The sequence below is a fragment of the Rhineura floridana genome, chromosome 3 (assembly GCF_030035675.1).
Source record: "Rhineura floridana isolate rRhiFlo1 chromosome 3, rRhiFlo1.hap2, whole genome shotgun sequence".
NCBI classification, from domain to species: Eukaryota; Metazoa; Chordata; class Lepidosauria; order Squamata; family Rhineuridae; genus Rhineura; species Rhineura floridana.
In genome coordinates, this window is record NC_084482.1 from 139,171,994 (window position 1) to 139,194,495 (window position 22,502).

Sequence of the window (22,502 nt, forward strand, 5' to 3'; positions counted from 1 at the left end):
TCAAAACAAAACCTTACAAAACTTATAGTCCTGAACTCAGAAACACTTATTTAACAACCCTCTAAATTGTCATGGTTATGCACAAAACAGAGAATCAAGAGTTCAAAGTGTAAAAAGAGAAAGAGAGAAACCAGACCCCTTTTGGACATTTTTCTGTCAAGATTTCTCATAATTTGTTGAAATTAATTAAAAATCAGCCATGTTCACAGAGTACCTGTAATCCTACTGTTGACCTTGCCCCATACTCTGACCTTCATCTTCTATTTTAAAAAATGCCTGGCTAATTTTTAATTCAAGAAACTTAGCACTGAACTCAATGATAATGTCAGGCATGCACAGTAAGAATCAAATTTCAGTGTTCTAAAAGCCAGACTCAAAGCTGCTGGGCTTGCCTAATCAGGGGGCCATACCCACACCAGACCTTTATTTTACTTTAGACAGTCATGGCTTCCCCCGAAGAATCCTGGGAAGTGTAGTTTGTGAAGGGTGCTGAGAGGAGACTCTAATTACCCTGACAGAGCTCCAGTGGCCAGAGTTGTTCAACAGTCAGCCACTCTGATTGTAGCTCTGTGAGGGGAATAGAGTGTCTCCTAGCAACAAGTTCAAGAGTTATTCTTTTGGATGAGTTTTAATAATACACTTCTAATGGCAACTGCAAGAAAACATTAACTTTTTAAATTATACCTGTTTCTTCAGGGAAATGTTTTATGGGAACTGTAAGGCTGTAAATTATATCAAAATGAGGTATAGAAGAAAAGACTTGACTGTTCAAATGATAATTTTAGAAACCATTAAACTTGCTAGCAGACTAGTTATATAATCCTGGCCTATTATCTGGCATCATAGCTTTTGTTGCCATGGTTAACTCAGAGTAGCTATGGGGCAGCAGTGGCAAAATGTTTGATCAGAACAGCTAAAGATGCCTCTTGTACAGCATGAAATCAATTATATATGGAAGTAAATAGTTTGTTACTGTTAGGGAATATATTACATTAAATGAACTGTTATCTTTATATCCTCAGAAGTAGATGTGGGAACCTTAGGCAATGAAAGGCAGGTCTATTACAGGCCATGGCAGGTTTGCTGAAATTAATCAATTATCTTGATCTTTTCCTTAAATGTGTAGGGTAGTACCAACACAGCTTGCTCTGATGTGGTCAAAAGAGCATTAGGATGGTGGACAAGTGTCACAATTCTGAAGTTTGTCTCTGACCCCCCACCTTCTTACATACTCATACTTTACATAACAATAAAGTCCACCCACTGTGCAGCAACTAGTGAATTGGTTTGTTCCTAGGGCATTATGCTTGATACGCATTATGCTGCACTGTAACAACCTGGGTCAGTTGTTGGTGTAACACAATGAGATTTAAAACCATTTTTATGCTCCAGTTCCTGTATGGCATCCAGAGCTATATGCCTTGAAAGCAAGACTTATTCCATTAAGCTTTCTGTGTTCATTCCCCTCCCAAATACTTCTTGTTGAGAAAAAGCTAAATAATAAACAAATAATGTTCCATATGGAATGGGCAGGGGAAGTTGTCAACATGTGGCTACTTCTGATGTCCCACATAACCCCACATAAAAAGAACATTTTTTATCAATATCATGATACTAGTGGAACATTTTGTTCTCTAAGACTAGGATGAACAATGCTTTGTTCTACTCTTCACAAAGTTATATTATCAGTCAATTGCCACAAACTGCCTTCAGTGTTAATAAAGAAACTGGCTGGAAGAAATGAAATCAACTAATTGGAAAACAAAAATGGAAATTAATTCCTTTTCATCAATGAATGTCTGTAGTAACAGTAATGAAGATTTATAATTTGCCATGCTATCAAGCATATTAATGAAAAACAAGAAAAAGTCTTAATAGTATTATTTATTTATTATAATTTATATAAACACTTTGGGCTGTATTAAACTAATTTGTTGCACTAGGGGACGCTAGTACCAGGACACCTGCTAGAACAGTAGGACTTCTGCCTCCTCCCCCCAGGCATCCCCATACCTTCTCCAAATCTGCTCTCAAGGATCAGGAGAACCCCCATAACAGAACACAGGGAGACTAGAGAGGAGATCATTTTGTCGGGCAAGCAAAAAAGATTTTGCTGACAGAATTATCTCAGCACTACGTTGAATACAAGTGTACCTCCTAACACCACAGTCTATATGGTGTACAATAAGGTTTCAAAACATACATTGGAGATAAAATCAGTTAAAGTTAAGCATAAACACAGAAAAACTTATCTAAAATGCCCACTGAAATAAAAAGTTCTTTGCTAAGCACTGGAAGTTCAAGGGGAGTGATATTACAACTAACTCCAAAGCCTTCTAGAACAATAAATATTTAATTTTTCCCTTAAAATTTTTATTTTTTTACATGAAATAATTATTTCAAATACATGAAATAAGGAGACATGATGTCCAACATTCAAAAAAGACAATTTCAATACAATTAGAAAATAAATAAATATAATTAAAATAGTAAAGGGAAGGGGTGGGAAAGAAGAGAGGAGCGGAGAGGGAAAAGGGAAAGAGAAAGAGGAGGAGGAAGAGGAGAGGGAACAGAAAAGTGTGAGAAGGGTATAGAAGAGGTTGGAGAGTGGAGATCAGAATAAGGAATTGCTAAGGAAAAGGAAGGATGTGTGAATAACATCCATATTATAATATATCACTATCTAACTTTATATATAAACACTGAAACTCAAAATCAATTATTGTAAGGTGACATTGGTTTTATGTTGAGAAATGTTTGTAAGAAACATAAAAAACTGAAACATATTGCTTGCATAAGTATTCAACCCCTGTACTATGGAAGCTCCCAGTTTACACAGATGAAAGAAATTGCTCTATTGAGGACACAGTTACCTTACCATTGGCCTCCACCTGTGAACCATAAAGTTGCTGTCACATTGTCAAGATAAAACCCCCACTGTTGAAGGATCATTGGTCAGGCTGTGGATCTGAAGGAAAATGAAGACTAAAGAGTGTTCTACAGAAGTGAGAGATAATGTAATACAAATTCATAGATGAGGAAAAGAGTACAAAATTATATCCAAGTGTTTGGATATCCCAGTGAGCACAGTTGGATCCATAATCAGGAAGTGGATCACACCACCGAGGCACTGCCAAGAAAAGGCTTTCCCACGAAACAAGAAGACTTGTGAGAGAAGCCATTGAGAGGCCAACAATCACTTTGAAGGAGCTACAGAGTTCAGTGGCTGGGAGTGGAGTAGTGGTGCACCAGTCAACCATATCAAGAGCTCTGCATAACACTGGCTTGTATGGGAGGGTGGCAAGAAAGAAGCCGTTACGCAAAAAGTACCATCTGAAAACACATTTGGAGTTTGCCAGAAAGCATGAGAGTGCCCCAACTGTGATGTGGGAAAACGATTTGTGGTCAGATGAGACCAAGATAGAGCTTTTTGGCCAAAACTCAAACCGCTATGTGTGGCGCAAACCTAACACTGCCCATGCCTCAAGACACACCATCCCTACAGTGAAGCATGGTGATGGCAGCATCATGCTGTGGGGATGCTTCTCATCAGCAGGGACTGGGCATTTTGTTAAAATGGAAGGAAGAATGGATGCAGCAAAATACAAGGAAATACTGCAAAAGAACCTGCTTTAGTCCACTAAAAAATTGAAGGTTGGGAGAAAATTCACTTTTCAGCAGGACAATGATCCCAAGCACAAGGCCAAAGCAACATTGGAGCAGCTCAAGAACAAAAAGGTGAATGTCCTCCAGTGGCCCAGTCAAAGTCCTGATCTCAATCCCATTGAGAATCTGTGGCGCTCTTTGAAAATTGCGGCACACAAGCAATTTATAGACACACACGCACACACAACATTTAAATGACAATAAAAAGAGGGGTATAAGGAATGTTAGGGTGAGGCACAGCGGGGTGGTGGTTGATATGATTTTTTACTTAGCTGTTCTTTGGTTTTTGAAATATACATTCATAGACACACACAAGCATCTTTGATATTATAGAAAATGCTAGAAATAAAAATGTGAAATTCCATTTCAGAATCCAACAGTATGTCTTCTCATGTTACACTTGACAAAGATATTCCTATTTCAGTAGACATTTTAAAGTAGTTTTCTGTTTTTAGAATGAATTGTTATTGTTCTTTATAGGACATGACTTTTATGTATACCACTTAGAAATTCTGAACATTAGATAGTATATAAGTACCTGAAATAAATAAATAAATAAGGGAACAATCCAAACCCAAGCTCCTCCAGGATGAGATACATTTGGGATAGGTCAATCTCCAACAGAATCTGGGCTGAGCTGGGGATACAACTGTTGAAGTCCACCATCCTGGCTCAGCTAGATATACACCAGTGTAATTTTTCCATCCTGGCTTGACCAGGGCTCTGGTAAAGGTTTGGAATAGGAATAACTTACTCCAGCTTAATTTAAGCAGGTATAATTTATGCTGGCTTCCTATAATTTGGATTGCTCTGCCCATGTGGTTTGTCTGAGCTAGTACAATGTATGTTGCTTAAAATTGTTCATATGCTGAGTGGTTAAAACCTTAATTTTCACATTCTTTGTGAATAAGAAGAGTTTAAAGGAGTTGAGTTGTCACTGACTCACTCTGCAGACATAACTGTGTTTGTGCCAGTACATTTAAAGCAGGCTTCTAGAATAAACTCACCTGAATTCCAAGGCAGTGCACAGTAGATTGAAACTGGATCACATTTTGCCAAGGACTTGCAGGAACATAAAATCTTGGAATGAGAAACTATGGCTGACATCACACCTTCCTTTCCACAAGACTGCTTTTTGCATTACTTATTACATGTCTGTGACTATGTTAGTGCAAATCCATGGGTTCATCATATGTTAAGGGATCTGACAAATCACAAGTCAGTTACACAGCAGTTGTGCAGCTAATCCGTATTATCTGCACTGGGCACAGGAACCATTGCTGGAGATTTAATGTGTGCACATTGTCAAAGACACTCTTAGCACTATGTTGTCTCAGTGACACCACATCACATTGCAACCATAGAACTACTGTCTGTTATCTTTGTGAAATCATGGGGGAATTCTGGAGCTATAAAGCAATCAATTGAAAACAATGCAGTGATTACTAGAAGCCAACATGGATTTGTCAAGAACAAATCCTGCCAGACTAATCTTACCTCATTTTTGATCAGATAACCGCCCTTGTAGACTGTGGGAATGCTGTGGACATAATATATCTCAACTTCAGCAAAGCTTTTGATGAAGTACCCCATGATACCCTCATTAGCAAGCTAGCTAGATGTGGGCTGGCTGGAACAACTATCAGGTGGATCCACAGTTGGCTACAGAACCGTACTTGAAGAGTGCTTATCAGTGTTTCCTTCTCAAAGTGGGGGAGGGTAACGAGTGGGGTACCGCAGGGCTCAGTCCTGGGACCAGTGCTTTTCAACATTTTTATTAATGACTTGGATGAGGAGGTGCAGAGAATGGTTATCACTCCTGAAAAAACTTGGACCCAGAAAATTTCAACAGCTACAGACCAGTAGCAAATGTTCCATTCCTGGGCAAACTCCTGGAACGAGTGGTTGCTGGCCAACTCCAGGCACTATTGGATGAAACTGATTATCTGGATCCATGTCAATCGGGTTGCAGGCCCGGTTTCGGCACTGAGACAGCCTTGGTCGCCCTGTATGATGACCTATGTCGGGAGAGGGACAGAGGGAGTGTAACTCTGTTGATTCTCCTTGATCTCTCAGCGGCTTTTGATACCATCGACCATGGTATCCTTCTGGAGAGGCTCGTGGAGTTGGGAGTTGGAGGTACTGCTTGGCAGTGGTTCCGCTCCTACTTGGCGGGTCGTCTCCAGAAGGTAGTGCTTGGGGAACATTGCTCGACACTGTGGGATCTCCAATGTGGAGTCCCTCAGGGGTCGGTTCTGTCCCCCATGCTTTTCAACATCTACATGAAGCCGTTGGGTGCTGTCATCAGGAGTTTTGGAGTGCGTTGTCATCAGTATGCTGATGACATGCAGCTCTACTTCTCCTTTTCATCCTCTTCAGGTGAGGCTGTCAATGTGCTGAACCGTTGCCTGGCCACGATAATGGACTGGATGGGAGCTAACAAACTGAGGCTTAATCCAGACAAGACTGAGATGTTGCTCGTGGATGGTTTCACTGACCAGGTGGTGGATACCTACCCCGTCCTGGATGGGGTTACACTCCCCCTAAAGGAACGGGTTCGTAGTCTGGGAGTTTTTTTAGATCCTTCCCTGTCACTTGAGGCTCAAGTGGCCTCGGTGGCTCGGAATGCGTTCTACCAACTTCGGTTGGTAGCCCAGCTACGTCCCTATATGAGCAGAGAGGACCTTACATCAGTTGTACATGCTCTGGTAACCTCGCGATTAGACTACTGCAATGCGCTCTACGTTGGGCTGCCTTTGAAGACAGTTCGGAAGCTACAGCTTGTCCAAAATGTGGCGGCCAGATTAATAACAAGGACTAAGCGGTCGGAACATATAACACCTGTTCTGGCTCGCTTACATTGGCTGCCAATATGCTTCTGGGCCAGATTCAAAGTGTTGGTTTTAACCTACAAAGCCCTATACGGCGCAGGACCACAATACCTGTCGGAACGCCTCTCCCGATATGAACCTGCCCGGACACTGCGCTCTACATCGAAGGCCCTCCTCCGAGTCCCGACCCATAGAGAGGCTCGGAGGGTGGTGACAAGAACTAGGGCCTTCTCAGTGGTGGCCCACGAACTCTGGAATAGTCTCCCTGTTGAGGTGCACATGGCGCCAACGCTGCTGTCTTTTCGGCGCCAGCTTAAGACCTGCCTCTTTTCTATGGCATTTTAATTTAATTTAAAATTTTAAAAATTATGTAATCTGATTTTCTGCACTTTATATGTTTTTGTAATATTTATTATGCACTTTTATGAGATGTATTTTTGTATTTTCTGTTGTACACCGCCCAGAGAGCTATCGCTAGTCGGGCGGTATAAAAATCAAATAAATGAATAAATAATAATTATCAAATTTGCAGATACAATATTGGGAGAGAGCTGATACTCAGGAAGATAGAAACAAAATTCAAAGTGATCTTCAATGAAATTTAACAGGGGCAAGTGCAAAGTTCTATACCTAGGAAAAAGAAACCAAATGCACAGTTGTAAAATGTGGGGATACTTGGCTCAGCAATACTAGATGCAAGAAAGGTCTTTAAATTGTTGTTGATCCCAAGCTCAATATGAGTACAATGTGGCTGCAAAAAACGCAAATGCTATTTATGGCTGTATTAAGAGAAGTGTAGTTTCCAAATCAAGTGCTCGTTCCTCTCTATTCGGCACTGGCTTGTCCTCATCTTGAGTACTGCATCCAGTTCAGGACACCACACTGTAAGAAGAATGCAGACAAACGAATTGGTTCAGAGAAGGGCAACAAGGATGATCAGGCAACTGGAAACAAAGCCTTATGAGGAGAGACTGAAAGAACTGGGCATGTTTAGCTTAGAGAAGAGAAGAGAAGCAGAGATATGATAGCACTGTTCAAGTACTTGCAAGATTGTCACACAGAGGAGGTCCAGGATCTCTTCTCAATCATTCCATGGGCTCAAGTTACAGGAAGCTAGATTTCAGCTGAACATCAGGGACAATGTCCTAACTGTTACAGCAGTACAACAATGGAACCAGTTACCTAGGGAGGTGGTGGGCTCTCCAACACTGGAGGCATTCAAGAGGGAACTAGACAGCCATATGCCGCATATGCTTTAACTTGAATTCCTGCATTGAGCTCAAATGCTCTTATAGGCCCCTTTCAGCTCTACTCTTCATACTATATCAAGGTTGTTCAGCACTTTGGCATATTCTGTGAAAGAATCATTGAAATCCAGTTTTCTTGCAACAGAAACAGTTTTAATATACACTGGCTCGGTTTCCTTCCCATGTTAAAAAAAAAAAATTAAGTCACTTGCACAAATATCCTCACCTTTCCTAATAAACAAAACTAAAATTTGGAAATAGTGAATTTAAAAAATTTGATTCTAAGGAAATACTTTAGACTACCCTTCATTTATTTACAATTGCCTACAGCTCAGCATGGACAACAATAATGATCTGCAACACACTAAAAAAATTACTAAAACAATAATTCACTGCCTAATCAATTTTTGTGTCTTCTAGGTTATGGATTGCGCAATGCCTTTGATTGGTGAGCATCAAGTTGAAGACAAACAGCTTATAACTGAGCTTGTTGTAAGCAGAATGAATCAAATGTTATCTAAAACGCCTGTACCATCTCCTCAGAAACCAGCTGCCACTCAGCAGCCACAGGTAAGGGATCCTGACTCTGTTTGTGCGCACACACAGAGAAATTCAGTTAATAAATGTCATGAAGATTCAAGACATGTTGAGTTGTTACTAGAAGAAAGCAGGTAGTAAAAGTGGGTTGTGATTTGGGTGCTTCCTTAGAACAGAATTTCAAATCATGTTTTTAACATATCCAAATAGAGCTAATCAGGAACATTGTGACATTGCTTTGGACATAACAGTGACGTTAAAGGTAAGTTTCAGAATATGTTACACAGGCAATTGAGTATCTAACCTGAATCAACAGTCTTTGCTCCAGTTTGCTCCAAGGTGCTTTGTTTCTACTCAATTCCTTAAGTCATCATCAGGGCTGATGTTAAGCCACTCTGTGCATCCAAGGCTATATGGCCATGGTACTTTTCATTTTATGTTATTAATTTAAAATATTTAATCTCAAGACAACTACCTAAGCAAATCAGCCTTCAAAAGCCACTCAGATACTTGAGACTTGCAAGCCCTATGGAAAGCCATAAGTGAGGAGCTCATCCTGACATCTATAAAGGAAGTCATTCCAGAGCCTAAGATCAATTGCGGGTAAAATAAGCAGGGTTTAATGATATGAATTTCAACCAGCATAGACCACCATGCCTGGTGGTCATTTACCTTGAGGTAAAAAGAGAATTAAAAACTCCCGCTTATCTATATTTTTTTTTCACTTAGGGAAGTCCCAATAGATGGGTTTTATTTCATTCTCGGACTCTCTTCACATTGTCATGTGGAAATCACTGGACAAGCTTCTATTCAGAGAATGATTTTCTACATGGGTTGCCTCTGCCATGTAGAAAGTTCCCATGCCATAATTAGCCATTCCATGGCTGCCCATTTCTATAGAAATGCTCTACATAATGAAAGTGATTCATATAGCTAGTTCTGTGACCACTATGAAGAGGCTGTCTCCAATAGCCTCTATATTTGTAAATGTATCATATAGACTAGACCTCAGAGAATTTGGGATGCTGACAGAACTTCCTATCGGGTTTTGTTTACTGTTGGACAAAAAGAAAGAAAGAAGTATGCTACTATGTTCTGGTGTTGTTTTTAATCATTCCCACTGGGAACCATGTATCTGCATGCATTTCCTTTCAGCAAGCGTGTCTGATATGGATGGACCTTGTTCGCTCTTGCTCGTAGTTAGATTCAGAAAGTCATGTGAGATTATGACCAGTAGAGTGTTGTTTTGTGTTTTTGTTTTGTTTTGCTTGCAACCATTGCATGCTTTGGTGTATCACAAACATATGGTCTGATCACAGCTTATTGATTCCTGGAAAACTTAAATTCTAGGTTAGGGTGAACCAGAAGAGGTTGAGCTGTCGTCATGTCACATGGTTTCTGTGACATTTCAGAATAAGTGAGCAACTGATCACTTCATACCAAACATAAATAAATAAATCCCCTTTTAGTTGCTTCCTCACATTAGTCACCATCTCTTATCCACCTCAATCCACCCTGGTGATCTGGTCTGGAGGATGTGAGTGAATTTGAAGGGGAATTAACATCTGGAAGATACTGCCCTAGCAGAGTGATTCACCTAAACCTTGACACTCAGCTAGTTCTGTGAATATCAGTATGCTTCCCACTTTTCTTAGGAAGAGCTTCAAAGAAGCAACTGAGAAATAAATTATGCCCATGGTAGCTGCCAAATAATAGTCATGAGCCAAAGTGATATGGTGCAAATTTCAAAGATAAATAAGCAAACAAAAACCTATTTTTGTTGCAAAAAAGGACCCATAGCAGTTAAACAATTCAAAATCAAGTTTATGGTGCACCTCAGATTGGCCTGTTCTTGGAGAACAATAATTTTTGTTTTAAATATTGTCATGTTGTTTAAGTATAAAAGAATGCAATTCCACAGAACCAAGCGGTAATGTTCTATTTCATGCTATACCCAGGGCCGGTTCTAAAGGGCGGCCAGGTGGAGCACTGGCCCGAGGGCCCCTGGAGCTACAGGCTAACAGGGGGGCCCTCAGCAGCCCCTCCGCTCCCCTTCCGTGATCCATGGCGATCCACAGCCCCCCCACACCCCCTACTTACCTGTCTCCTGCCTTTTAGTATTGCCCTTAATGAAGATGATGGCCGCAGTTTCCCTAAAGTACTGAAGCCCCTGCCGCCATATTAGTTGATGGCAGAGATGCATGCGTGTAGCACACACACGTGCCATCAACAAAGATGGCGGCGGAGGCTTCATCCCCTTAGGGAAACTGCGGCCACCATCTTGGTTAATGGCAATAGTAAAAGACAAGAGAAAGGTAGGTGGGGGCGCGGGGGCGAACGCGCAAGCACAAACATGCACACACGCTGGGGCCCAGGGCAAGCTGATGTCCAAGGGCACCGGCATGTCTGGAGCCGGCCCTGACTATACCACTTGAAAGAGAACACAAAATTATTCCAGTCTCTTATAACCACACGCAGTGAAAAATCTACAATGACTAAACTTAATTGTAAATGGACTTTAGCCACATGGGCCAAAATAGTGATACTACTTTCTGCTATAAAAACTTTTTTCTCATATAGACCAAAATATTCTATCCAATGAAAAGAGTTGTTGAGGAGGTGATAGTTTTCCAGACAAGAGCAGCAGATAAAACTTTTGCACATTTACAGTTCCTCTGCAGGTAGTAATGAGAAAAATTAAAAACATCATTATTGTTAATTCTGAAGGAGGCAAATTCCTGCCCCATTTTTGCAACATTGATATTTGACTACAGATTTGTTCTTCCCATTAAGCTTTTCATTACAGGGAAAGAGAGTGGAAGTCAATCTTACTCTAAAACTCTAAAATTTCTCTAAAACTGAAGGGAAATCCTTCCAAAATACAGCCATGGCTGCTTTTTCATTTTCACTAAAAGCCACACAAGGATAAGAGTGTTTTTTAACCATTGAAAACAAGCCTGCAATAAGATATTAATAGTTTTTTTAAATGATGACTCCAGAATGTATGGGGGGAAAATAATTTACAGAGCAAACATAGCTATAGAAAGCCGGTATAATTTACACTGGTGTAAATTATGCCAGTTTAAGTTATCCCTATTCCAAATTCCATTCAGGAGGCATTTGTCTTATATCACCCTTTTGGCTGGCTAGGTTCTGCTGGGTTGTTAGGTCACAAGACTAAGATGAAAGGAGTTTAGAATAGGTGTAATTCTCTCCTTGCCTTGAATGCCCCTTTTGGGGACTTACACCAATGTACATTTTGCCAGCTTAAACTCTGAAGACTGAGCCTCAACTGAGACAGGATGAGGAATTTACACCGGTGTAGCCCTGGCTCTGCCAGGAAAGCCCAAGTTCCACTGAATTCAAACTCTCTTATCTCAGTAGGTCTTGGGTTTGGATTGTGCTGTTTATGTCTGTACCATCAATAGTTTTAATCAACAGGCATATTGATAAGATAAATTAGAGTGCAAACCAACCCCAATATCTGCTGGGATGAGAGAATTTGGATTCAGTGGATCTTTTCTGTTTGAGCCAGGACTATATTAGCATAAGTCCCTGACCCTGGCTACATCAGAGGTATGCCAGTGTAAGTCCCCAAAAAGGAGCATTCCAGGGGCATTGTGGGGGCTGAACAGGGCAAAGAGAGACTTACACCTGATTCCAAATGATGACCTAGCAACCTGGTGAAGCAAAATGGGTGGTGTAAAACTCCTGAACAGAGTTTGGAATAGAGCTAATTTAAGTTTGCAAAATTTACACCAGTTTTCTATAGTTAGGATTGCTCTGTTATAATTAATCAATGTCAGCATACCCATAATTTCATTGAATAAATTAAGCCTAAATATTGTTCATGCTGTCTCCCCTGGAAATTAAGAATATATATGATTAATTAACTGTGTAAGTGAAAATTGATTTTACTTTTACACACTTTATAACAAAACATCTTTCCAGAGGAGAGCTTATTGGTATTTACATCAAAACCAAGCATGTCTTCCATAGAGAAAACTTCTCTGATCCTGTTCTATGCCATATGCATTGTAATCCCAGGCAGTGTAGCGTAAGACTACTGAACATGTGCTTTCCTGCACATCTCTTATTGTGGATGTGTTTATTTATTTGTATCTGATGTCTTTGGTGTTTGTGTACATTTTTTCTCCACAAAGTTGTGCATAATACCTTTTTGCATACAAAGACCTCAGAATTCAGACCATAGGCTATAGTCCAAAAATAGTTTACTGTACAATGACCCTCTTAATAGAGTACAGTTTGAGAGCTAAGCATGATGGAAGAAAGATGAAATATAAATCTGTTAAATAACACTAATGGAACTACTCTAGCCTTCATCCAATCTTCTGGAGTCCATTTGGACCTAAGGTGCACAATTCATTGTGTAATTTACACATGATATATGGGGGTGTTCTTCTAGGACATTTTCACAAAACCTAACCTCTACAATGTTGCCAAATTTGAGCCAGTTGCCACTTACTGTTTTACTTCTGAAAACAAAAAACCACTGGGGGCCAAAAATAACCCAGCAAAAAGCTCTGGGGGCAAATGTCGGCCTTTTATTGTATAATTTACACATGAGTAGACCTATAGGGTTGCATGTCTAGGACATCACCACAAAATATCACCCATATAACGTCCCCAGATTTCAGCCAGTTATCACTTACTGTTTTCCTTCTGTAAACAAGAACAAAAAAAAACAGGAGGGTTGAAATGTATCCAGCAAAAAGCTCTGGGGGCAAATTTCTGCCTTTTATTGTGTAATGTACACATGGGTAGACCTACAAGGTTTTCCTTCTAGGACATTGTCACCCTGTGCAACCTCCTCTAATTTCAGCCAGGTGGCACTTACCATTGTCCTTCTGGAAACAAAACAAAAAAAACTGGGGTTAAAATATACCCCCAAAATTGCTTGCTTGCTTTCTTGATATTCTGCCCTTTCTCCCAGGAGGAGCCCAGGGCAGCAAACAAAAGCACTAAAAACGCTTTAAAACATCATAAAAACAGATTTTAAAATATATTAAAACACAACAACCATTAAAAACATAGTAAAACAAAACATCTTTAAAAACATTTTAAAAAAAGCTTTGAAAGCATTTTTTAAAAGGAGGTTTAAAGATATATTAAAAAGCAATTCAAACACAGATGCAGACTGGGATAAGGTCTCTACTTAAAAGGCTTGTTGAAAGAGGAAGGTCTTCAGTAGGCGCCAAAAAGTTAACAGAGATGGTGCCTTAATATTTAAGGGGACGGAATTCCAAAGGGTTGGTACCACTACACTAAAAGTCTGTTTCCTATGTTGTGCAGAACGGACCTCTTGATAAGATGGTATCTACAGGAGGCCCTCACCTGCAGAGTGCAGTGATTGACAGGGTATATAAGGGATAAGACGGTCTTTCAGGTATCCTGGTCCCAAGCTGTGTAGAGCTTTGTATACCAAAACTGGCAACTTGAACTTAGCCCGGTAGCTAATAGGTAGCCAGTGCAATTCTTTTAGTAGTGGAGTGACATGTTGGTGATAACCTGCCCCAGTGAGTAGTCTCGCTGCCGCATTTTGTACCAGCTGCAGCTTCCGGACCAACCTCAAGGGCAGCCCCACATACAGTGCATTATGGTAATCCAACCTGGAGGTTACCAGTGCATGGACAACAGTGATCAGGCTATCCCTGTCCAGAAACAGCCGCAGTTGTCTTACCAGCTGAAGCTGGTGAAAGGCACTCTTAGCCACAGAGGTTACCTGGGCCTCTAATGACAAAGATGGGTCCAGGAGCACCTCCAGACCTGCTATTTCAGAGAGAGTACAACCCCATCCAAAGCAGGCAACTGACCAATTATCTGAACTTGGGAACCACCAATCCACAGCACCTCCGTCTTGCTAGGATTCAGTCAGTTTATTGGCCCTCAACCAGCCAACCAGTCCTGGGCATGCACGGCCTCTCCTGATTCAGATGTTACAGAGAAATAGAGCTGGGTATCATCAGCATACTGCTGACACCTTGCCCCAAATCTCCAGATGACCTCTCCCAAGGGCTTCATATAGATGTTAAACAGTATGGGGACAAGATGGTACCCTGTGGCATCCCACAGCACAACTGCCAGGAGGCTGAAATACAATAATCCAATCCTATTTTCTGAAAATAACTCTGGAGATAGGATCAGAACCACTGTAAAACAGTGCCTCCAATACCCATCTCACCAAGTCAGCCCAGAAGGATACCATGGTCAATGGTATCAAAAGCTGCCGAAAGATCAAGTAAGAATAATAGGGTCGCACTCCTGATAAAGGTCTTCCTGATAAAGGTCTATAACCAGGCCTGAACCCAGACTGGACTTGCTCAAGATAATCTTGCAAGAGTACTTGCAATTGCTGTGCCACAACTCTCTCAATCACCTTCCCTAAGAAGGGGGTATTTGTGACTGAGCGATAGTTGTCGCAAACCAATGGATCCAAGGTGGGCTTTTTCAGGAGTGGTCAGATCATCACCTCTTTCAGGGTGGCTGGAACCACTCCCTCCCATAACGAAGTGTTGACTGCACCCTGGATCCACTCGGTCAAACCCCCTCGGCAAGCTTTAATAAGCCAAGAAGGGCAAGAGTCGAGAGGACACATAGCTGGCCGCACTGTTGCAAGCACCTTGTCCATGTCATCAGGCCACATTGACTGAAACTGTTCCCAAGAAGGTGCAGCATTTGTTGCACTGGACACCTCCCTGCGGACTACAGTAGATGTGGATGAGATATCAAGATTGCTACTGAGGTGAACAACTTTACCCTCAAAGTGCCTTGCAAACAATTCACAGTGGGACTCCAAAGGGACTAAAACTCCTTTTCCTGGACCTGATGTCAACAGACCCCTGACTGTACGGTAAAGCTCCACTGGACAGCTGCTTGAGGATGTGATGGTGGCATAGAAGTGGGCCTTCTTTGCCTCCCTCACCACTGCACAGTAGGCATGGTTATGATGTTTTACTCGTGCCCAATCAGCCTCACAGCACATCTTTCGCCACTTGCACAGCAGCCTGTTTCATTGCCCTTAGCTCACTGGTGTTTGTTATTGTTATGTGCCTTCAAGTCGATCACGATTTATGGCGACCCTATGAATCAATGACCTCCAATAGCATCTGTCATGAACCACCCTGTTCAGATCTTGTAAGTTCAGGTCTGTGGCTTCCTTTATGGAATCAATCCATCTCTTGTTTGGCCTTCCTCTTTTTCTACTCCCTTCTGTTTTTCCCAGCATTATTGTCTTTTCTAATGAATCATGTCTTCTCATTATGTGTCCAAAGTATGATACCCTCAGTTTCAACTTTTAGCTTCTAGTGATAGTTCCGGTTTAATTTGTTCTAACACCCAATTATTTGTCTTTTTTGTAGTCCATGGTATGCACAAAGCTCTCCTCCAACACCACATTTGAATGAGTTTATCTTTCTCTTTTCACCGTCCAACTTTCATATCCATACATAGAGATCAGGAATACCATGGTCGGAATGATCCTGACTTTAGTGTTCAGTGAGACATCTTTTCTAGTTCTGTCATAGCTGCTCTCCCCAGTCCTAGCCTTCTTCTGATTTCTTGACTATTGTCTCCATTTTGGTTAATGACTGTGCCGAGGTACTGATAATCCTTGACAAGTTCACTGTCCTCGTCAACTTTAAAGTTACATAAATCTTCTTCTGTCATTACTTTAGTCCAGAGCTTGGAAAAGTTTCTTATTTTGAACTACAACTCTGATCAGCCCAATCCAGTGGCCATGCTGGCTGGGGCTGATGGGAGTTGTAGTTCAAAAAGGAACTTTTCCAAGTTCTGCTTTAGTTTTCATCTAGGGTGCAAACCGGGCTCCGCAATGCCAGAGAGGGCGCTCGGGGGCAACCGTGTCAAGAGCCCAACATGCCTCGCTGTTCCACAGCATGACAAGGGCTTCAACAGGGTCACCTGCTCTATCTACTGGGAACTCTCCCAGAGCATTCAGGAATCCAGTGGATTCCATTAGTCTCCGGGGACAGACCATCTTAATCTGTCCATCACTCCTGCAGGGCAGGATGAGAGCCACAAGTCTAAAGGTCACCAGGAAGTGGTCTGATCATGATAATGGGGTGACATTCACCCCCATCTCCAGACCACCACCCCCTCCATCTGGAGCAAAAAGCAACTCAAGGGTGTGCCCTGCCTTATGCGTTGGGCAGGTGACAACTTGAGACAGCCCTATGGTTGTCATGGAGGCCATGAAGTCCCGAGTCGGAACACTAGAGGCAGCCTCAGCATGGACATTGAAATCACAATCATTCCGTTCTCCTCCAATACCACAGCTGAGATGGCCTCTGTCAGTTTGGTCAGAGAAGCTGCCAGGCAGCAGGGTGGATGGTACACAAGCAGCAACCCTAGTTTACTATCTCCTTGGCCCAGCACCAGGTGCAGGCCCTCACAACCAGCTCCAAGACAGAGTGGTTTCCTAGTGACAGATGGAAGTTCTGTAGACCACAGCAACTTCTCCTCCCTGTCCCTGCAGCCTGTGCTGGCTTTGCACCGAGTATCCAGGTGGGCAAAACTGGGTTAAGAACATAAAAAGAGCCTGCTGGATCAGGCCAGTGGCCCATCTAGTCCAGCATCCTGTTCTCACAGTGGCCAACCAGGTGCCTGGGGGAAGCCCGCAAGCAGGACCCGAGTGCAAGAACACTGTCCCCTCCTGAGGCTTCCTACAACTGGTTTTCAGAAGCATGCTGCCTCTGACTAGGGTGGCAGAGCACAGCCATCACGGCTAGTAGCCATTGATAGCCCTGTCCCCCATGAATTTGTCTAATCTTCTTTTAAAGCCATCCAAGATGGTGGCCATTACTGCATCTTGTGGGAGCAAATTCCATAGTTTAACTATGCGCTGAGTAAAGAAGTACTTCCTTTTGTCTGTCCTGAATCTTCCAACATTCAGCTTCTTTGAATGTCCACGAGTTCTAGTATTATGAGAGAGGGAGAAGAAGTTTTCTCTATCCACTTTCTCAATGCCATGCATAATTTTATACACTTCTATCATGTCTCCTCTGACCCGCCTTTTCTCTAAACTAAAAAGCCCCAAATGCTGCAACCTTTCCTCGTAAGGGAGTCGCTCCATCCCCTTGATCATTCTGGTTGCCTTCTTCTGAACCTTTTCCAACTCTATAATATCCTTTTTGAGATGATGTGACCAGAACTGTACACAGTATTCCAAATGTGGCCGCACCATAGATTTATACAACGGCATTATGATATCGGCTGTTTTATTTTCAATACCTTTCCTAATTATCCCTAGCATGGAATTTGCCTTTTTCACAGCTGCCGCACACTGGGTCGACATTTTCATCGTGCTGTCCACTACAACCCCGAGGTCTCCTGGTCAGTCACCGCCAGTTCAGACCCCATGAGCGTATATGTGAAATTCAGATTTTTTGCTCCAATATGCATAATTTTACACTTGTTTATATTGAATTGCATTTGCCATTTTCCCACCCATTCACTCAGTTTGGAGAGGTCTTTTTGGAGCTCTTTGCAATCCCTTTTTGTTTTAACAACCCTGAACAATTTAGTGTCGTCAGCAAACTTGGCCACTTCACTGCTCACTCCTAATTCTAGGTCATTAATGAACAAGTTGAAAAGTACAGGTCCCAATACCGATCCTTGAGGGACTCCACTCTCTACAGCCCTCCATTGGGAGAACTGTCTGTTTATTCCTACTCTCTGCTTTCTGCTTCTTAACCAATTCCTTATCCACAAGAGGACCTCTCCTCTTATTCCATGACTGCTAAGCTTCCTCAGAAGTCTTTGGTGAGGTACCTTGTCAAACGCTTTTTGAAAGTCTAAGTACACTATGTCCACTGGATCACCTCTATCTATATGCTTGTTGACACTCCCAAAGAATTCTAATAGGTTACTGAGACAGGACTTTCCCTTGCAGAAGCCATGCTGGCTCTGCTTCAGCAAGGCTTGTTCTTCTATGTGCTTAGTTAATCTAGCTTTAATCATACTTTCTACCAGTTTTCCAGGGAGAAGTTAAGCTAACTGGCCTGTAATTTCCGGGATCCCCTCTGGATCCCTTTTTGAATATTGGCATTACATTTGCCAGTTTCCAGTCCTCAGGCACAGAGGAGGACCCGAGGGACAAGTTACATATTTTAGTTAGCAGATCAGCGATTTCACATTTGAGTTCTTTGAGAACTCTCGGGTGGATGCCATCTGGGCCCGGTGATTTGTCAGTTTTTATGTTGTCCATTAAGCCTAGAACTTCCTCTCTTGTTACCACTATTTGTCTCAGTTCCTCAGAATCCCTTCCTGCAAATGTTAGTTCAGGTTCAGGGATCTGCCCTATATCTTCCACTGTGAAGACAGATGCAAAGAATTCATTTAGCTTCTCTGCAATCTCCTTATCGTTCTTTAGTACACCTTTGACTCCCTTTTCATTCAAGGGTCCAATTGTCTCCCTAGATGGTCTCCTGCTTTGAATGTATTTATAGAATTTTTTGTTGTTGGTTTTTATGTTTTTAGCAATGTGCTCCTCAAATTCTTTTTTAGCATCCCTGATTGTCTTCTTGCATTTCTTTTGCCAGAGTTTGTGTTCTTTTTTATTTTCTTCATTCGGACAAGACTTCCATTTTTTGAAGGAAGACGTTTTGCCTCTAAGAGCTTCCTTGACTTTGCTCGTTAACCGTGCTGGCATCTTCTTGGCCCTGGCGGTACCTTTTCTGATCTGCGGTATGCACTCCAGTTGAGCTTCTAATATAGTGTTTTTAAACAACTTCCAAGCATTTTCGGGTGATGTGACCCTCTGGACTTTGTTTTTCAGCTTTCTTTTTACCAGTCCCCCCATTTTTGTGAAGTTTCCTCTTTTGAAGTCAAATGTGACCGTATTGGATTTTCTTGGCAATTGGCCGTTTACAAGTATGTTTAATTTAATAGCACTATAGCCACTGCTCCTGATCGGTTCAACAACACTTACATCTCACACCAGGTCCCGGTCCCCACTGAGGATTAAGTCCAGGGTTGCCATCCCTCTGGTCGGTTCCATGACCAACTGGTCTAGGGAATAGTCATTTAGAATATCTAGAAATGTTGCTTCTTTGTCATGACTGGAACACATATGCAGCCAGTCTATGTCTGGGTAGTTGAAGTCACTCATTACTACCACATTTCCTAGTTTAGATGCTTCCTCAATTTCATATCTCATCTCAAGGTCTCCCTGAGCATTTTGATCAGGGGGACGATAGATCGTTCCCAGTATTAAATCCCTCCTGGGGCATGGTATCACCACCCACAACGATTCTGTGGAGGAGTCTGCCTCTTTTGGGGTTTCGAGCTTGCTGGATTCAATGCCTTCTTTCACGTATAGAGCGACTCCGCCACCAATACGTCCTTCCCTGTCCTTCCGATATAGTTTATATCCAGGGATAACCGTATCCCACTGGTTTTCTCCATTCCACCAGGTCTCCGTTATGCTCACTATATCAATGCTCTTCTCTAAGACCAAGCACTCCAGTTCTCCCATCTTGGTTCGGAGGCTCCTAGCATTAGCGTACAGGCACTTGTAAGCAGTGTCTCTCTTCAAGTGTCTTTGGCACTTGTGGTTTGTCCTGTGGTAATTTTGCCCTTCTGAATTGATATCCTGTGCCCCTGCTCTCACAATGCCTACTTCTAGGCCTACCCCTTTTAAAATTTCATCATTTCTTTGGTCTTTATCCCAGGGGGGAGGTTTATTCCGAACCGGACCTTCCTCAGCTCCTGTTGGGTTTCCCCCCTCAGTCAGTTTAAAAGCTGCTCTGCCACCTTTTTAATTTTAAGTGCCAGCAGTCTGGTTCCATTCTGGTTCAAGTGGAGCCCGTCCCTTTTGTACAGGCCCGGCTTGTCCCAAAATGTTCCCCAGTGCCTAACAAATCCAAACCCTTCCACCCGACACCATCGTCTCATCCACGCATTCAGACTGCAAAGCTGGGCCTGTCTGGCTGGTCCTGCGTGTGGAACCAGTAGCATTTCAGAGAAAGCCACCTTGGAGGTCCTGGCTTTCAGCATCCTACCTAGCAACCTAAATTTTGCTTCCAGGACCTCACGGCTGCATTTTCCCATGTCGTTGGTGCCAGCGTGCACCACGACCACTGACTCCTCCCCAGCACTGTCTACCAAACTATCTAAACGATGGGCGATATCCGCAACCTTCGCACCAGGCAGGCAAAACACCTTGTGGTCTGCACGCCCATCACACACCTCACTGTCTATGTTCCTAATGATCGAATCACCCACTACAAGGATCCCTCCACCCCCTGGAGATATATCCTCAGCACGAGAGGATAGCTGCTCATCCCCCAAGGAATGGGTCCCTTCTAAGGGATCGTTTCCCTCTTCCTCAGCTGGATGCTCTCCTTCCCTGAGACCATCGTTCTCCATGATAGCAGAAGAGCTATCATCCTTGGAGTGGGACACAGCTATAACGTCCCTGAAGGCCTCCTCCACACACCTCTCTGCCTCTCTCAGCTTTTCCAGGTCAGCCACCTTGGCCTCAAGGAAATGAAGTAATTCCCGGAGAGCTAGGAGCTCATTGCACCAAGAGCACACCCATGACTTCTGTCCAACAGGCAGATAGTCGTACATGCTACAGGCAGTGCAAAACACTGGAAAGCCCCCACACCCCTGCTGGCTTCTTACCTGCATAGTTTTGTTTAAGGTTTATTACATCAATGGGTTGGAAACTACGGTTTAGTTGAGGACAGGGAACAGACAGGCAGAGTGGGGGGGGCCTGGCCTCCTCACCCTGCTGCCGAACTCGCTCTGCTGCTTAACTCACCTTGACGCTTTGTGAGCTGGGGCTCCCTCTAGCTCGTGGAGCAGGCTCCTTTGCTAGGGTGCTCTGAATTTATGTGTGGCTGGTCCCTCCCAGCTACTGCTGCCAGCCAATGATGTGTTAATTGAGGCTGATGGCTCAACTATCAGCTGGGGCTTAACTCTTTAGGATTATCTCAGGCTTCCTTCCTTTGAAGGCAGGCTTCCTTCCTTAGCGAGGGGTGGGGCTGTTTGACTAGTGGTACTAAGAAAGGTTAACTAGCTTTTACTCTATTTTTATTTTATTTGCTGACAACAACCACTTTTATCAGTGCAAGTTCCCCTGCAGTTTTAAGTGGTGCCTTGCACTCTGGCCTGGACAAACTAGACTAGCTTTTGGCTGCTTTTAATCTAAGCAAGGGGGCTGCAACTTCCAGGCAAGTCTTTTTGTTTGTTTGTTGTTTTCCCACCTAGAACAGCCTGACCTTTGTTTAACCTAGGGAAACAGAGCTTGTGGTTGTGTTTAAGGAAGGCTAAAGCTGCCCTTTTTAGCAAAGACTAAGCTGACTCTCTCCCTGCAGGTATTGGTGGAGTTTCCTTTTTCCCCTTCTCTCCAACTGGAATTTAGCCTTGTCTATAGTGTCCCCTGAAGCTTTCCTGCTAGGGTGGTGTTGAAAACTAGCTTTCTATAGGATTCCTTCTCCTAGGTTCTTTCAGGATTTGGCTCCTAGCTCAGGGTGACCGTAGGCTGCCCTTATTACTTATTGCTCTGAGCTGTTTTAATTCAATTAAATAATGAAATAAATGGGAGCTACTTACCCTCTTTTCGCTCTGCTGCTTAACTCGCCTTGACACTTTGTCAGCTGGGTTAGATCAACTCCTCCCAGCTCACCCACCCAGGTCTTTGTAATGCATACCAAATCGTCACCTTCATCCATGATCAAATTGTGGATGAGTGTGATGTTATTCTGTACCGATCTGACGTTAAACAACACACGCAGGCCAGGCCAGTGAGGAACCCGTCCATGAGAGGAGTGGGAGCGAGGAACAAGGCGCAGATAGCCTTGCCCTCATCTTCTATGGCTATACCCCCCTCTACCCATGATCACTGAAATTGGGGTGGCATCACCCATGTTCCTTCTTACTAAAACTCCTCCTAAATGCCTGATATGAACCCAACAAGAGCCCACCAACAAAACCTACTTGAACCAATTATTCCAGTAGGCCTCTGACAGAATTGGGAACAGTTAGACCTACTCAATATTTTTCACACAGGGCACATCTACTCCTCTCCCCCCCCCATCTCACACCCAGGGAGAGCCAGCCTCCTGCTAATTACAGACTCTCACTCTGAAGACATCTGGCAACTTTCTCCTGTCGTTCAGTTCACTGCACAGGCTCTCACCCTGCACAGGCTCTCACCCTGCACAGGCTCTCACCCTGC

At 42.9% G+C, this 22,502-nt stretch overlaps 1 protein-coding gene across 1 annotated transcript in view; it reads left to right on the forward strand.

Annotated features, from left to right (window-relative positions):
• Positions 1–22,502, forward strand: part of SYN2 (synapsin II) — a 376,832-nt gene that overhangs the window by 330,930 nt on the left and 23,400 nt on the right. The window contains exon 10 of the mRNA XM_061621995.1: positions 8,165–8,314. Within this exon, the coding sequence (XP_061477979.1) occupies positions 8,165–8,314 (150 nt within the window). The remainder of the gene's footprint in view (positions 1–8,164; positions 8,315–22,502) is intronic.